This window comes from Drosophila guanche, unplaced genomic scaffold (genome assembly GCF_900245975.1).
Source record: "Drosophila guanche unplaced genomic scaffold, DGUA_6, whole genome shotgun sequence".
NCBI classification, from domain to species: domain Eukaryota; kingdom Metazoa; phylum Arthropoda; class Insecta; order Diptera; family Drosophilidae; genus Drosophila; species Drosophila guanche.
Genome location: NW_022995747.1, coordinates 5557612 through 5573241, shown reverse-complemented (window position 1 = coordinate 5573241; position 15630 = coordinate 5557612). Strand labels below are relative to the sequence as shown.

Genomic DNA, 15630 nt, shown 5'->3' with positions numbered 1-15630 from the left:
GTTGGTAAAAAACATAAAATAAGTAGACTTCTTCCGGTTGAACTTCGATGAGTGTTGGGCAACGTGCCACAGCAGCTCATATTGGCCAGTGTGGCAAAGAAGCGCGCAGACAAAGTGGTAGTTTTCGTTTTCGTGACAAAACAATTCAGAAAACGTTTGCAAAATTTTTACCGAACATTAAATAAAAATAGCTGCAAAATTGAGGGAAACGGCGTTACCCAGAACCTAACCATGTCACTGCTTAACAACGATGACAGCATACTGGCCATAGACGAAGATCCGCAGGGTGAGAGAGTGTGGGAGTGGGCGAGTCTCGTGATGATGATTTCATTTCAAACCTTAATTTCTCTTTGAGCAGTTGTCATCCAGGAGGATGAGCCCTCGACAGCCCCACATATGCCCAGTGGCCAGTCCATGGATTCGTTGCGCTCGTCGTTCACTAACCGAAGCTCAACTCCAGATTCCTCCCAGCATTCGCTGGACACGCTGGAGATGGCGCAGGATGATCGCGAGGAGAAGGCACGCCTGATCACCCAGGTGCTGGAGCTGCAAAACACCCTGGACGATCTGTCCCAGCGTGTGGACTCTGTGAAGGAGGAGAATCTCAAATTGCGCTCCGAAAACCAGGTTCTGGGGCAGTACATCGAGAATCTGATGTCCGCTTCGTCGGTGTTCCAATCGACCAGCCCCAGTGCGGCGAAAAAGAAGTAGAAAATCGTTTCTACCCAGATACCGGAAGGAAGCCTGTACCTCTCAAATATGCCTTGTCGTTCATGCAATTGCGAAAACATACTCGTCTAAACCTTTATTTTATAATTGTATCCTAGCCTAGTCTAATGCTGCAATGTTTTTTGAGTTGCTAACTTTTCGAATTTGTGCACAACACCATTGTCTTTGTTTAGCGTTTAAGCTTTATACTAGCTGGCTATGTATATTATACATACAACGTATTTATTTTATATAGTTAATAAATAAATCAATATATCAATATCAACCCTGCGCGGCCAACAGCTGTTCGTGCCTCAAACAACAAATATACAGCAGCACGAGAGCAGAGCAGAGGAGAAGCTATTTTCGTATTACAAAACGTAGAAAGCGTGTAAAAGTTGTAAACCCTGTGCTCGAATGATAACAAAAAAACCTGTCAAATGGCAAAATAAAACACTCGTAAAAACCTCCAGTGCGACAGTGCGTCTACGGCTGTTTTGAAAAAAGTGATTGCGAAATACGCTGCGTGGGAAAGAAAGGAAAGGTGTAATAGCAGTGCAGTGGAGGGAGTCGTCGTGTAATAGGAGGAGGTGTGTAGTCGTTTGTGTTTTTGTTGCAGCTGATGTTGGCCTATATTTTGCGTGCTATCATGTTTCAATTGGATAAACAAACTTATAGTATTGAAATGTCTTTGTATGGGAGTCAAAAGGCCCTCACGGATCTATCCCCCTCCCATGTACGACATCGCCAGCAGCAGCAGCAACAACAAAGCAGACGGCGAAATAGTGTTGTACAGCGTCATACTGCTATTAAAAATCATTGTTTTCCAATTTTAATATGCATTTTATTTTATACTTTGATCTCGACCCTCCATGCTGCCCGCCCCCTCCTGGAGAAGACGTCATCTCATATCAGAAAAGAGCGCAATTGACGACAAAGCGTATGGCGGAAGCAGCAGCCAACAACAAAGGCAGCGGCTGCTCATCCAACGACATCAACTGAAAGCGCACTGCAACGATTTGATTTGAAACAAAAGCAGGCACGAACATACCCAAACATGTTTTGACCATCTGCCTGTCGCCGTCTGCTGTGACGCCTTCGCCTTCCTCTTTGCAGCCTTGTGAGGCCTATCAGCAATTATAACTTAAACTATGTCTTTCTCCGATTTCGATGCCATCTACGAGGATGAGCAGCTGGAGGAGTTGGAGCACTTTCAGGATCAATCGGTGGCGCCAGTGCCCGAGCCCATCATAATTCGAGGCGCTGGCAATATGACTGTGTAAGTTGTCGATAAAGAATACTCGAGAATAGTTTATATCAGTGATGGAGGGAAGATAGACTCGATTCGTTTTTTGTCTGTATGCTGCAATTGAAAATGTAGTTCAAGGTCTGTGCCACCTAATTTCGTCATAGGCTTTCGCAGAGTTTTGCTTGTAGAGCGGCTTTATTGATACGGCTTGACCTCATTTTTGGGGTGGTGCTCGACCTGTCGCCGTTGCTGGGTGCATTTTTCTGTGGCCCCAGCTGTCAATTGCCAGCATGTTGCATAAGAGAAACGTTAGCTACTTAGTAGAGGCGCCACATGGGGTGGAGAGTAGGAACCTCAGTAGTCCATAATTAATTTCTCGCCCTTTACTCACAGATTTGGTCTGAGCAATCGCTTTAATGCGGAGTTTCCATGCGGCCTGCTGTCACGCGTGGCACCCGAGGAGTTTAAAGCGACTGTGGGTCGGATTAATGGCGTACTGAAGAAATCCCTACCCGTCAATGTCAAGTGGCTCTTCTGTGGCTGCGTTTGCTGCTGTTGCACCCTCGGCTGCTCCCTCTGGCCAGTCATCTGTCTGAGCAAACGCGTAAGCATACCAGATTATTATTATAGAAAATGTTCTAACTCGTTTCCATTTCTTTGTATGCACACAGACACAACTCACTCTGGACAAACTGTTCGAATGGGAGAATAATCATTTATATCATAAGCTGGGCCTGCACTGGCGACTGCATAAGCAACAATGTGATTCCAATTCCATGATGGAGTATGTTATTTTAATTGAATTTATACCCAAAACGCCCATCTATCGGCCGGACTAGATAGGGCTCCACTCTACTCTCTCTCCCTCTCACCCACATTAAGCACACGCAGAGAGGCAGAATAATGGTAGCGGGGGGCACAGGCACACATGTAATCGTAAACGTAATGGTAATTGTAAAATAAAATACTAGCTACTAACACACACATTGCTTTAGGCCTAACCAGAATTGTAAACTAACCCGCAATCAGGCGAAACGGAGAGAGCACAAAGGGGGGGCATTAACTAGTTAAGTGCATTCGCAGATTGTCATTTTAAGCCTAGTAATATCTAATATTTAGTTTAAACAAATTTTCTAGATACTAAGAGCAACTAATTTCTAGTTTTCTTTTCAACCTTTTTTCTCAATTTGTTTTGTCAAACTAATGCAATATTTAAACATATTTACGTATGTATTTTTCTTGTTAGGAAATTTTAAATTGAATATCTGTAACCCCCCATCAGAAGAGATTCACAAAAATTATAAACAACGTTTGATTTGTTTCTTCTGTTGATATCATATCATTCATAATGTATTCTTTATCATACTTTTATGTGTGGTATGTTTGTATGTGTTTGTTGTTTCAATAATCTTACAGCACTTTGGATGATCCATGCTTGTGGCACGGACAATCGGTGAACAATAAATACATTTAATTATAATTACTTCTCGTTTCTTGCAGTTATTTTTGTATGCTTAAATATTATCAAGTCTTTTAACAATGCGCGGGCCTGGCTCTAGGAATATATGTTTTTTAGGGTTTAAACTTAAGGAATGCGATTGGAATGAATCGGTTTCTGCTAAAATGTCTAATTACTTTTTGGGGGTAATACTAGGGATCTACGGGGGTGGAAACTACTACTCGGCCTCGCTGTGAGCGTCGCCGTCGCTGGACTCATCATGGCTGTGGCTCTTGGCCGATTCGGACATTGCCATTGTGCATATGTCCATCTCGCTTTCAAAGTTCATGTTTTCCTCATCATCATACTCTTCCTCGTCCTCTTCTTCGGCATCTTCATCATCCTCCTCGTTCTCCGAATCCGCACCATCGGCATCAGCATCTTCGTTCTCCTCAGCTTTGTCTTCATTTTCCGCAGCTTTATTTTCCTTCTCCTCGGCTATATCTTCTTTCTTTTCCGTATTTTTCTCTGCACTAGTCTCACGATTATCCTTCTCCATCTTCGGCGCGTGGTTGTCTCCTATCAGCTCGTTGGCAACTTGCAGCAGAGCATCCGTTTGTTTGCGCAATGCCTTCATCACCAGAGAGTCTTGCTTCATCTGGAAAAGGTGCTCGCTCCGGGCGAACTTTCTCTGCTGCTTGAAGAAGTCGTCGAGCATTTCCTTCTGCGCCGTCCGCATGCCATTGGCCAGCAGGGTGAGCTCCTTGGTGAACAGATCCTCATGCTGCCGCTTGCGTCGCTCCTTCTGTTCCTCCTTTGAGTTGCGGCTGTCCTCTGGGGCGGACCGAGCTTCGGCCGGGGGTGCAGCACGGGAATTCTTGGGCGTCGACTCGTAGCCCATAGAACTCCGCTGCAACTTGACAGGAACTGCAGGGGTCTGGCCATTACGACGCTTTCGCGTCTGAGGCTGTGGCTGCGGCTGCTGTTGCGACTGCTGTTGCGCCAGATATTGGGCTTGGTGGCTGCTGGATGGAGCTTGGGATGGCATGGGGTACCTAGGAGGAGGGCCCCGCAGTACGCTCTGTGAGTAGATGGGGGGCGGTGGCGTCGGGGACTGTGGTGGCGATATAGAATGTCCCAGATCGGGAATCATGCGTTCGGGGCGCAGCGAATAACCCGTCTCCCGCATGGGCACCGACTTGAGGCGCATTCCCGCCGGCTGGACACTGATGTCACGTGGCAGGCGCACGGGCTGCTTCCGGGGCAGCATTAGCTTGCTGGTGGGATGCACGAAGTTGATGCTGCTCGTGCTCTGCAGTGCCATCGAGCGGGTGCCTTTGTCGTGTTGGCCTGGAAACGGTCCCATTTGCCCTAGGGACGACGGCGGACGATCGATCTGCAGTATGCCGTGGGTGGGCCTTTTCAGCTCATCCTTGGCAAACGACGCCACTCGCAGCGGTGGCATTATTGGCGAGGGTGTGTACATGTGATTGGAATCATCAGCATTAAGTTCCACGCTCACTGGCGGCGGCGTGGGAGATGCTGGAGCCGTGGGAGGCGGGGTGTTTGTGCCGTCCATGCCCAGGTCCACTTCGGGCTCGTGCTTCACCGAAACAATGATGGGCATGTGGGGCACGTTGTCGGGATCACCGCGATTGTGTGCCTCGTTGTTGAAAGCTTCCAAGTCTGGCTCGGATATCACGTCCTTCGGCGCTGTTTCGTAGCCTGCAAGTGGTCGATCAATTTATAAAATTAATAGAATATACTAATCAACAGAAAGTCCTACGCGACGCACGGCCACTGCAACTAATCGTCTGGATATTGTGCAAAAAATAAAAAACGAAACGTCAAAGCGTCTGTTGGTGTAAATTTCAAAACGGGGGTTTCAAGCCAGCGTTGCCACTTATTTTGCCTCCTACCTGTATCAATGGGCTCCGGTTTCACGAGGCCCAAACGAAAGCCAAATATGGGATGTTCCACGCCCATTTCATCCTCCTCGCCCATAGTCTTGGAGCTGTCCATGGAGTTGCCGCATTCGCTGAGGCTGCCACTGGCGTTAAGGCCATCACCGCCACCCAGCATGCGGCAGAGGACGCGGTAGACCTCCTCAGGCACCACCTTGGGCACTCCAGTGCCGTACCGCGTCGTTGTGTTGTAGGTGGACTTAAGGAACTTCCACTTGGTCCAGATCTGAATGCTCGACTTTTTCACGTATCCCTTGCTGCGCATTATCGTCTCGACCTGCCGGAACACGTGCTCGCTCTTTGTGTTCCGATCGTGCAGCTTCTCAAGCGCATTGATGTTCTGCATTATGCTCAGCATTTCCAGCATCTCGGGTCGACTCCACAGGTTGCGCTCCGGCCGCGTGTTTGCATGGACAACAACATCGCTCTTGGCCCCACCCCCACCAATGCCTGGGCCCATCGGCACGACTGCGGGTGGCGGCGAATGGTTCACCTCAATGCGCATGGGCATGAGTAGGCCGTCCACATCGCCCACAACTCCATTGCCCGTTGCGGCCGTGCTGATGAGGCTGTTGATATTCTGGCTCTGGCTCTGACCTTGGCTCTGACGCATGTTGTGCTCCACTTTGTTCAGCAGACGCATCTTCGTGTGGGCGGCCACCGTGATGGCTGGGCTCCCGCTGGATGAGGACGAGCTGGATGCATTTTTGCCCGACGACGAAGTGCTGTCGTTCAGGCCCATATATCGTGGCATTAACATTGTTCTATGAGTGAAATTTAATCACTCTGTAGTATCTGAAGCAGAAATAATTCGATTGGCTTTGAAAATATTGAAAACTTGTGTGTCTTCCAATATTATTTGGAAAATATTGTATACGCATGTCTGTATGTATATTTGAAGTCCATACATATTTCAATTCTACTTTGGAAATCCACCACCTTTGGACAACTTCCATAGAAACGTTTGTGTGTTTTCAGTTTGAGCTTACAAAACCATGAAATGTGGACGGGATGTTGACGTGTTTCCAACTGTTTAACACATTCCAAAATCCATGAAAAGAGCAGAACCCAACACACTCATACCATACCCCAATCGTGCACACATACCAATAGAAAACTTAAGGAAAAAAGCACACAAATCTGGTACTGGGGAAGCATATATTTTTATCGATTTTGATTACGAATTTCAAAACAATAATGGCCCGAAAAAACACGTCAAATACGAACGTACAACACACACGAACACACACACACTTGCACCACACATACCAAATAACAATCAAGAAGTCGTCGCTCAATAATAGAAATGAACTCTTTTTTTGAGATAGTGTTTTCGTAAATATGATATGGGGCTAATGAATAATTAATATAAATTCTTAAGAAATTAAGGGTGAGCGCACACAGCTACTTCGTAAGTAGTCGCAATCGCAAAAAATTCAAAAGAAATACAAATTATGCGAAGAGAAACAAAAGAATATGCCAAATTAAGGCAAGAGGAAGACTTTATTCCCGTCAATGTCATGAAGACGGGAGAGGGGATAATGGCAAGGGGCAATATTCGAAAAAATCCGAACAGTTTTTGCGTCATTTTCCAGCTTTCTGTGGCATTTCTTGCAAATATAACGCGCGGCTTGAGATTAGCAAATAGCACAGTGGTCACGGGGTCATGGAAAACGAAACGGGTTGTCTGACCTCATGGCCTGTTGGTCCTGTTTGGCACATCTGATTCAATACCGCGATTTCCTTCGATTTGGATAGGCTTTATAGCATTTGGGGGCGGGCACACATGTACTCAAAACTAACACTGCACCCAAAGCGGATATGTATTTTCCCAATTAAATTTAAATTGATTGTGTCCACTGTAATGAGCAGAGATACAACGGAACGTTGACAATAAGCCGCATGATACAATAATATACGGTGATTATGCCTCTACATAGCACGTTTTTTAGTTTCTTTCTATAGGCAGGTACGCAGCACAGGTAGGTTTCACTCTCAATGAACGGAAATTGGTCACCTTGTATCAATGTGCCTTGAACCAGCGCAGCAAAACAAGAATAAGCTGCGCTCTTTTCGTCGGCTCCGACTCTCGAACACGAACATGAAAACACAAACGCACACACGCGCGCGAGCACAAATTTACGCTTATTATGTGAGTGCTGAGAAGTTTTTCAAGAAAAAGAACAACTGAATTAAATTTTCCAATTACATCCATATCGAATTTAAATAAAAGCCAATTGACAACTGACATGACAGCCCCCTCGGTGTGCTCCGGAACCCCTCCTTGCCATTTCCAGATATTTTGAGGCCGACAGTTCAATAGTTTTAAAACAATTTCCAAGATTCAACTATTATTCAGCAAATGACTTGCTTGGCAGCCAGAAGAACACACCCATACACTTGGACTTACCAGCAGCGCGCGAGACAGAGAGAGAGAGAGAGCGCTCAGGAAACGAAGAGCAAGCAACGGCGAAATTGAAGCAACCACCGTCGTTAACGGCGATTTCAATACTAAATTTGAAAACTCGAAAGCGACGAACGGGCCTACAAAATCCAAACTATATATACGCATATATATGTATTTTACGTACATACATATGCTATGTGCGCTTCGGTTCGGTGTTATATTTTCAGAAAGGCACAAATAAATGGTTATGGTGTCTAGTTGGTTTTGAGATTGTGAGAGATTGCGAGAGACAGTCGCTTGTTATATTTGGCTGTCGGCATTTTTTATTATTTTTTTCGTATTTATGTATTTTATTTTTCTCTTATTTTAAGAACGGGGTTTTTCGGAAGAAAACAACAGATATGCAAATTGAAAGCTACATATGTACATATTTACATAAATAATGGTTAGATGGTTCGGAATCTCGCAACATTTGTGGACTTTTATGTTAAAAAAAGGCAAACATTATCGATTTTTGATTACATATTCTTTCAATTTATTTTAATAATGACATAATATGAGGGATGGTAATTTTTGTGTTCACTTTGGCCACTAAATGTTTGTGTTCGTTACATAATATTTAAATCATTCTTCTTCCTATTATCTTAAATCGTATCTGTATAACTCAAATCTGTTAATAATTATGAGGAGCCGATACACTCAGCTGAAAAAAAACAAGATTTCTGTCAGAGAATCCTGGAAGATCATCTTTCAAAAAGCTTTCATCCACTACAGCCACAGGTGAGCAGCCTTTTATGGTTTCTACTGTGCCAGCCCTGGATGGCAACATATCGTATTTTCGGACAGCTAAATTCTTGTTCCTAGGATTTGATTGTAGTTTTAGGGTGGCTTATGCTATGTATGGGTATGTATGGGAAGCGGGATCGTATCTGATTGTCTAAAGGCTCGAGTCGAAACTAGATTTACAAGTATTGCGTGCTAGAGAGCGTAGAGAGTGCGGCAGAGGAGACATAGCCACAGCCAGAACAGGAAACTTGAACTCCACTATACTTCATGGACATAGCCAAGCCGGCAGAGACTGGGGGAAGTGGCTGGGAAAATGCGGAAAGCCTTTCTCATATTTTTGCATGAACTCATCACAGAGAGACGATTTATCTGCTCAACGAGTGCCCGAATATAATGTACATACATATAATGTCGTTGAATGAAAATTCTGGCATACTCGTGTGTGTGTATGGAGTGTGAGCGTGTAGACTGTGTATGTACATAATGTAGAACACACCCGCACACAGATGTCTGTCTGTCATTGCAGACTTATTACTGCCTGTGACTATATGTATAATATTGAGCTTCGAATAAATAGTTTTGTTGATAAAAAACAAACCTCACACACATAGTACGAGGGAAGGGGCGGAAGCCGCTCGGGAGGCGGCCAGCCCGAGAGACGAGACTCTCGATTCGACTCGAGAGCGGCTGGAAAAATATCTACGTAAAATGCAACAAAAAATCAAAGTGAAAAACAAACTCACGACGACCATAAAAACCGAAGATGATTCATTCGTCGGATTCGGGCACTTGCTGGCTCTGTTTATCTTCTTCTTGGTACGCTTTTGTTTGGCCTTATTTTCGTACTCGAACTGTCGGGCTAGAATCGCGAATTCCAACTAAGAGTTGAGGGGGCCCCAAACTAAACGGACGAAGTAGCAGGAAAACCAGAATCTGATTTCGCGACGCCAGCCATACCCGCTTGGTGCTCAGTTCGGGAAGCCTAGCCATGAAATCGACTTTCAACTGACTTATTTTGAATACACGTTCACATGCCTGTATACATACATGTTTCTACTAATAGCTCTGATTACCGCTAATATTCTATTTAAAGTTGGCGTTTTAAAAGGTGGATGATGTAATCCAATCCACTCAATATACGCATAGCAAAACCCAAAATAAGATTTGGGGGAATCCAATTGTAAAGGAACTTCCTCTTTCTGCACAACCTGTCTGGGAAATCAGCTTGATGCTTGGGAGTTCCCTTTCATAACTACGAAAAGATAACCAAACACACAAAACAAAGCTTGAACACTCTGTCGTAGTCCCCGATCTCGAAGATAATTCACGAGGAGAGATCGGGTAGCTGGCCGCTGGTTATGTGCATACATATGTATGTATATCTTCGGGCGACCGTCGGTTGTCAGGTTGGCGGGCCAGCTAGAAGCTGTAGAGCTCGACCCGGACTTAATGAAACAGTAAAAATAAAAACAGTATGGGCACTCGCGTCAATGTCACAGCCAAGGTACCTTTTCTCAACGGTGTGGCAGCTCTGATGTACCTGTGACATATAAACTTAAGGCCGCAGTTTAATTTAAGGGTTTTGCGAGTACGACATTTTTGGTAATCGCTACACAGACGCTTCTTCAATTGAATTTCTTACATTTTGTAAATGTGTTCCTTCTATTTAAATACTGCGCCAAAGTACTGCTTGACGCCTCGTCATTGTTGGAACAAAGCAGTTGATATTTCCCTCAACCTTTTTTAAACGATATGGCAGCCCTGTTAAGTTTGAATTTGAATATTGGACTGCTAGTCCTTCCTTTGAAAGTTTATTATCTGTGGATTAGTATACGTATGAGAAAAACATTTATATGTTGGAACTAAATCAATGATAAAGTATGTGGTAAAACGGTTATGTGTCCAGTTTGTAGCGGAACATCAATATACGGCAGGGCTGATAAATCAGATTTTAACTTCTGGCAGTAAAAGTAATTATGAAATTTGATTCCCTAAGATAACCCTGAGCACAATAGGCTACCAGCCAAGTTGAAACGGTGACCCCATCACTAGCCCGGCGCTAATTTTAACGCTTTATCGCAGAGTTGCGCCGAAAATATTCCCCATCCAGGTTGGCAAATATTTATGGGGCCCCAGAATTTGATTAGCGTCTGGTAGTTTAGCCATAAGCCAACAACGGCAAATGTACGAGAGATACTAGAGCAAACACTGCCACTGCCACTGGCTCAGGGGGTGTTTTGAACTTTTGTGCGTCATGCCATGGCTTGTGCCAAGTATCTTGGCATAGAATTCAGCATAGAATTAAGCACTCTGTGGGGCTCTATGAGTGTGTTTCGTCAACGCCGCATGAGGCATCGCACCTGAGCCGGAACTACACCAATGACATGTAGCAGTAGGAGGACACAGACGCGGGGACATGCAAAATAATGCTCTCATTGTTCTTATTGTTCTTGCGAGGGTTTGTGCTTTGTTCCTCCCTGTTAAAAGTTTTTTGCGTTCTTCAGATTGGGTAATCGTTCTCCAAGAGAAGTAACTGGTGTTGTTTCTTTATCTAAATGGATTGGTTGAGCTGGTTAAGCCGTGCTTGCAGCATCCGTCTGATCTTATTTGTCTTACCAGACAGGTATTGTGTGCTTCCTTCCTGTTCTGTTCATATCTAAGAGTCGTTCGCAGATAAGAAGACAGCATTACCTGCACTCTAGCGAGTACAGCTTCCAGTATGTACATTCCTGATGAAATACACCTTTTGCCAGTTGGCCACAGTAACCCCTCACTTTCGATTATTAACAGAGATTTGAGCCCCAAGAAAACATATCACTCTAATCACAGATTAACAACTGTCAAGATCAATATTTACCCGATCAATATGGGAACAGGGCAGAGCATATCGGCGCTCCGTTGATTAATGGAAAAATTCAGATCAATGGGGACAGTTGTGCCAGTTGGACAGGCCGAGAATTCCACTGCAAACAAAGGCTCGGAATAGCTAGGAGCTGCATAGGTGGGGGGGCTGTGGCTACGACTGGTACTGGGTGTGGGGCTGGGGCTGGTCATTGTCAAGATCGCTACTGTGTAGAGTTTGGCGTGTTTACGGAGGCGCTGTGGAGATAACTGAAAGATACAACCTGTATCCCGCTCCCACACACGCACGCGCCGGACGGTGGGCAAACAGCCTCCGGAGATAAGAGCGCGTGACGCAGCCGGGCAGCATCAGGTTGAGTCCGCATGTCCAAGGCGCTCCATCAGTTCAGTTGGCCCGCGAGCATATACGAGATCACAGGCCCAGTCCGAGTCCCAGTCCACAATGTCCACGCTGGAGAACGAGGTAACGTTCCGCAAGCAGGCGGAGGTGAGCCAGAACCTGGAGGCGCAGTTCGATAGCTCCTCCACGGACTTCATTCTGATCACCGACCACCGCACCTCCAAGTGCAAGAGCCTCGAGCAGCTGGAGGCGGCCAAGCAGGATGAGTCATCCCCCTCCTGCTGTTCCCGCTACGTCCGCAGCATCTTCCGCAAGAAGACCCTGAAGAAGCGTTTGCCCTTCCTCACCTGGCTGCCGCGCTACAATAGGCGCGACTGCATCGGCGATCTTCTCGCCGGCTTCACCGTTGGCCTCACGGTCATTCCCCAGGGCCTGGCCTACTCTGGCGTCGTCGGTCTTCCCCCAGAGGTGAGTTGCTAAAAAGAAGGCAGGCTGCTGATTACTCAATTAAGATATCATCTGGGGAGATTGTTATCCGAGCTCGTTAGCAAGTTCCGTGGGCAAAAGTCAAATCAAGATTGTGGTTCGAGCTGGTTGGCAGCTTCGTGTTCGATCGAGCAGCTCGAAAGTATCAGGCAGGGGAATACATGTTCAAAGCATGGTGGATTCATTAAACCGATAAAGCTGCAGTGGATCATTGGAACTAACAAACATCTTCCTTCCAGTATGGACTCTATGGCTCCTTCATGGGCTGCTTCGTGTACGTGCTGTTGGGCACGTGCAAGGACAGCACAATTGGCAGCACGGCAGTGGCCTCCCTCATGACATTCCAGTTCGCGCAGGGCTCCTGGCAGCGCTCCGTGCTGCTGACCTTCCTCACGGGCATCATAGAGATATTCATGGCCATCTTCAAGCTCGGCTGCCTGGTGGAGTTCGTGTCGGGGCCCGTGAGTGCGGGATTCACCAGCGCCGTCGCCCTCATTGTGTCCACCTCGCAGATGCGATCGATGCTGGGCGTGAAGAGCGATGGCGATTCCTTTCTGGAGACATGGATCAGCATGTTCAAGGACATTGAGAACATTCGAGTGGCGGACACGTGCCTGGGCTTCGGCTGCCTCTTCCTGCTGCTGGCGATGCGCAGCCTTGGCAGAGTCGCCATTGGCCCCAAGGATGAGTCCCGCAGAAACGGATTCCAGAGAGCCTTCAACCAAGTGATCAAGTTCCTGGCCACCTCCCGCAACGCCTCAATCGTGATCATCTTCACGCTGATCACCATGCACCTGGACGCCAAGGGCACTAATCCCTTCCGCCTGACTGGCCACATCCCAAAAGGCATGCCGACACCCTCGTGGCCGCCCTTCTCCATCGAAGCACAGCCTGGAAATGCCACGGCCGGCATCCCGCCCGTACCCGGCCAGAACTTTCTGGAGATGGTGCAGAGCTTGGGCTACGGCCTGCTGATTGTGCCCATTATGGCGCTGCTCGAGACGATGTCCGTTTGCAAGGCCTTTGCCAAGGGACGGCAGATCGACATAACGCAGGAGATGATCGCCTGTGGCGTGGGAAACATTGCCACCTCCGTGTTCTCGGGCTACCGCTGCAACGGCGGACTGGCCCGCTCTGCGGTAAACAATGCCAGCGGCTGCCGCACCAACATGTCCAATCTGTACATCGGCATCATTGTGGTGCTGGCCCTGAACTTTCTCACCGAGTACTTTGCATTCATCCCCAAGGCGGTGCTGGCTGCCATCATCATTTCCGCGGTCATCTTCCAAGTGCAGTACCAGGTCGTCACGCCCATGTGGCGCAGCAAGCGTGAGTGCAGCCCCAGTCCTGCTCCCACACCCTGCGATCTGACCCCATTCCTCTTACACCTGCAGGCTCCGATCTAGTGCCTGGAATACTGGCCTTTGTCACCTGCCTGGTGCTGCCTCTGGAGATCGGCATCATGGTGGCCATTGGCGTGAATCTGCTCTTCATCCTGTACTACGCGGCACGGCCCAAGGTGACGCTGGAGCAGCTGGAGACGCAGCAGGGCATACGCTTCGTGAAGATCACACCCGATCGCTGTCTCATCTTCCCCTCGGTGGAGTTTGTCCGCAACATGGTACTCAAGTTGGGCAGCAAGTCCACCCTGCCGGTGGTCATCGACTGCACCTACATCTACGCCGCTGACTTCACTGCCGCCAAGGTAATCTCCTCCATGGTGGACGACTTCCGAGTGCGCCGGCAGAAGATCATCTTCTTCAACCTCAAGCCCAGCGTGGTCAGCATCTTCGAGGGCCTCAACACACGTCTCGTGCTCTGCTACAACACTCACGCCCTCAACCAGGAGCTCCGGCCGGAAGAGGGCCAGGATCTCTCTCGCTCTGTGGACTCCTTGGAGCGCGTGGAGACGGGTCCCGGCACCAGCGAGTGCGTCAGCATGGCCAGCACTTTGTCCCTGGCCAAGAGTTAGATTAGTCATCTCTTCGATGTGAATAAAGTTAGATTTATAGTGAATTTAATTTAATACTCACTCTCACTACTATCCATCGTTCTGAAATCAACTCAAATTCGATTTTCTGACCACTGAACAAAAACAAGTTTCATGGCAGTGAGCTGTTGATAGCCATGAAAGTCAGTTGCTTAACATTATGTTCGTTAACATTAACATGCCGTTAACAGCAGCGACAGCGACAGCGCCAGCGCAGCTTTGCACATGTTCAAACACGTTCGGACATGCACAGAAAAATGCACTGCCCGACACAGGAACCAAAAAGTAAATGTTTTGGACACCTTGGAGCATTTTTCTGAAAATTACATAACTATTTTAACTATTTTAGTTTTGTTGACTAGTTTTGCCTACCAAATTTGTAGCAGTGTGGCTTGACTTTGTACTGCAAAAGATTAAATGACCCTTTTCGAAATCAATTCGAAATGTGCGAAAACTAAATCATTTTCCATTAAATCTTATGACCATGGGCATTTTATTCGTGAACAAAAACGGTTTGCCAAAAAGGGGGCTGACCAGTTTTTCGCTTTCTACCAAAGCGACCAAAGCAATGAAAACCATGTGGAATCCAAGTTCAGTTCTCTTCCTGGTCCTGGGAACTTTTGTCAGCCTTAACGGTATCACAGCTGCCGCTGCCACCAATGGAACAAATCTGGGATTCATCACCATACCGTCGCAGGCTCAAGTGTGCCAGTGTTCGCTCTCACTGTCCTGCAACTGTTGCCAGAGCATAACGGTGAACGCCATCAATGAAACGAAGACTCGTATGTTGCACTACCCAAATACTGAAAAGTTAATTTAATTTATTTCGTTTAAATTGCCCAATTACAGTGTGTCTGACACTCAAAATTAACGTGCTCGGCGCATCAGTGGACGTGGGTGTCACCATGGATGGGAATTCGGTGACAAAGTTCACCATCAGCACCAAGGCACCACCCACATTTTGCCTGCCACTGCTCTCGGTGGTGACTCCTCTGGATATCTGCCTCAAGCTGAACATAAAAATGGCTGGCCTGACCGGCCTCAAGGCCTGTCCAACGTTCTACACCAGCTACGACAGCAATAATGTTGTTAGCTATGATTTCCCGTGCGTACAGTTGGGCATGGATGGAATAAGATTGGTGTAAAGGGAAACGATCGCTTTGATGGTTTATTTTTCATTTGTATGCATGTATTACATTCTTTGCAGTAAGCCGTATAAATTCATATTTACAAAATTGGTTATTGGTCAAATGCACAGTGGAAATGAACCGCAACACAAATACAATTAAAGAGATGATTCTGTCGACAGCTAAGCTCCGCTCCGTCCCTAAAGGCTATACAATTACAATCGAATCTAAAATGTCGAACCCCGTGATGCCTGAGCCCGCTGGAGAAACAAT

General features: G+C 46.8%; 5 protein-coding genes across 6 annotated transcripts; 4 read left to right on the top strand and 1 right to left on the bottom strand.

The window, feature by feature from the left end:
* Positions 1 to 59: 59 nt before the first annotated feature.
* On the top strand, positions 60 to 1852 carry LOC117583616 (short coiled-coil protein B). The gene is made up of 3 exons (XM_034272058.1): positions 60 to 286; positions 359 to 1298; positions 1607 to 1852. The coding sequence occupies exons 1-2, from the start codon at positions 232 to 234 to the stop codon at positions 709 to 711; spliced, it is 408 nt and encodes a 135-aa protein (XP_034127949.1). The 5' UTR covers positions 60 to 231; the 3' UTR covers positions 712 to 1298; positions 1607 to 1852.
* LOC117583615 (cysteine-rich hydrophobic domain-containing protein 2) lies at positions 1830 to 3437 on the top strand. Its single transcript, XM_034272057.1, has 3 exons — positions 1830 to 1987; positions 2351 to 2561; positions 2629 to 3437. The coding sequence occupies exons 1-3, from the start codon at positions 1860 to 1862 to the stop codon at positions 2794 to 2796; spliced, it is 507 nt and encodes a 168-aa protein (XP_034127948.1). The 5' UTR covers positions 1830 to 1859; the 3' UTR covers positions 2797 to 3437.
* Positions 3438 to 3575: 138 nt separating this feature from the next.
* Positions 3576 to 9423, bottom strand: LOC117583614 (chromodomain-helicase-DNA-binding protein 7). 2 transcript variants are annotated; one of them, XM_034272056.1, is made up of 3 exons: positions 9296 to 9423; positions 5315 to 6154; positions 3576 to 5120 (listed from the first exon to the last, which is right to left on the bottom strand). In XM_034272056.1, exons 2-3 carry the CDS (start codon positions 6117 to 6119, stop codon positions 3634 to 3636), a joined length of 2292 nt encoding a protein of 763 aa, XP_034127947.1. In that variant the 5' UTR covers positions 6120 to 6154; positions 9296 to 9423; the 3' UTR covers positions 3576 to 3633. The 2 variants fall into 2 exon arrangements, with proteins under 2 accessions (XP_034127947.1, XP_034127946.1); XM_034272055.1 differs by lacking the exon at positions 9296 to 9423 and adding an exon at positions 7770 to 7873.
* A 2321-nt stretch (positions 9424 to 11744) lies between these two features.
* On the top strand, positions 11745 to 14261 carry LOC117583390 (sodium-independent sulfate anion transporter). Its single transcript, XM_034271673.1, has 3 exons — positions 11745 to 12222; positions 12480 to 13569; positions 13635 to 14261. The coding sequence occupies exons 1-3, from the start codon at positions 11857 to 11859 to the stop codon at positions 14210 to 14212; spliced, it is 2034 nt and encodes a 677-aa protein (XP_034127564.1). The 5' UTR covers positions 11745 to 11856; the 3' UTR covers positions 14213 to 14261.
* Positions 14262 to 14786: 525 nt separating this feature from the next.
* Positions 14787 to 15375, top strand: LOC117583780. Its single transcript, XM_034272342.1, has 2 exons — positions 14787 to 15012; positions 15080 to 15375. Exons 1-2 carry the CDS (start codon positions 14799 to 14801, stop codon positions 15373 to 15375), a joined length of 510 nt encoding a protein of 169 aa, XP_034128233.1. The 5' UTR covers positions 14787 to 14798.
* The last annotated feature ends 255 nt before the right edge of the window (positions 15376 to 15630 follow it).

Bases quoted from the DNA above. Each gene is read 5' to 3' on its own strand.
- LOC117583616 (XM_034272058.1), top strand. From the start codon at position 232: ATGTCACTGCTTAACAACGATGACAGCATACTGGCCATAGACGAAGAT. The intron at 287-358 runs GTGAGAGAGTGT...CTCTTTGAGCAG, and splicing joins CATAGACGAAGATCCGCAGG to TTGTCATCCAGGAGGATGAG.
- LOC117583390 (XM_034271673.1), top strand. From the start codon at position 11,857: ATGTCCACGCTGGAGAACGAGGTAACGTTCCGCAAGCAGGCGGAGGTG. The intron at 12,223-12,479 runs GTGAGTTGCTAA...TCTTCCTTCCAG, and splicing joins TCGTCGGTCTTCCCCCAGAG to TATGGACTCTATGGCTCCTT. The intron at 13,570-13,634 runs GTGAGTGCAGCC...TTACACCTGCAG, and splicing joins GCCCATGTGGCGCAGCAAGC to GCTCCGATCTAGTGCCTGGA.
- LOC117583615 (XM_034272057.1), top strand. From the start codon at position 1,860: ATGTCTTTCTCCGATTTCGATGCCATCTACGAGGATGAGCAGCTGGAG. The intron at 1,988-2,350 runs GTAAGTTGTCGA...CTTTACTCACAG, and splicing joins GGCGCTGGCAATATGACTGT to ATTTGGTCTGAGCAATCGCT. The intron at 2,562-2,628 runs GTAAGCATACCA...GTATGCACACAG, and splicing joins TCATCTGTCTGAGCAAACGC to ACACAACTCACTCTGGACAA.
- LOC117583780 (XM_034272342.1), top strand. From the start codon at position 14,799: ATGAAAACCATGTGGAATCCAAGTTCAGTTCTCTTCCTGGTCCTGGGA. The intron at 15,013-15,079 runs GTATGTTGCACT...GCCCAATTACAG, and splicing joins CATCAATGAAACGAAGACTC to TGTGTCTGACACTCAAAATT.
- LOC117583614 (XM_034272056.1), bottom strand. From the start codon at position 6,119: ATGTTAATGCCACGATATATGGGCCTGAACGACAGCACTTCGTCGTCG. The intron at 5,121-5,314 runs GTAGGAGGCAAA...GACCACTTGCAG, and splicing joins ACCGGAGCCCATTGATACAG to GCTACGAAACAGCGCCGAAG.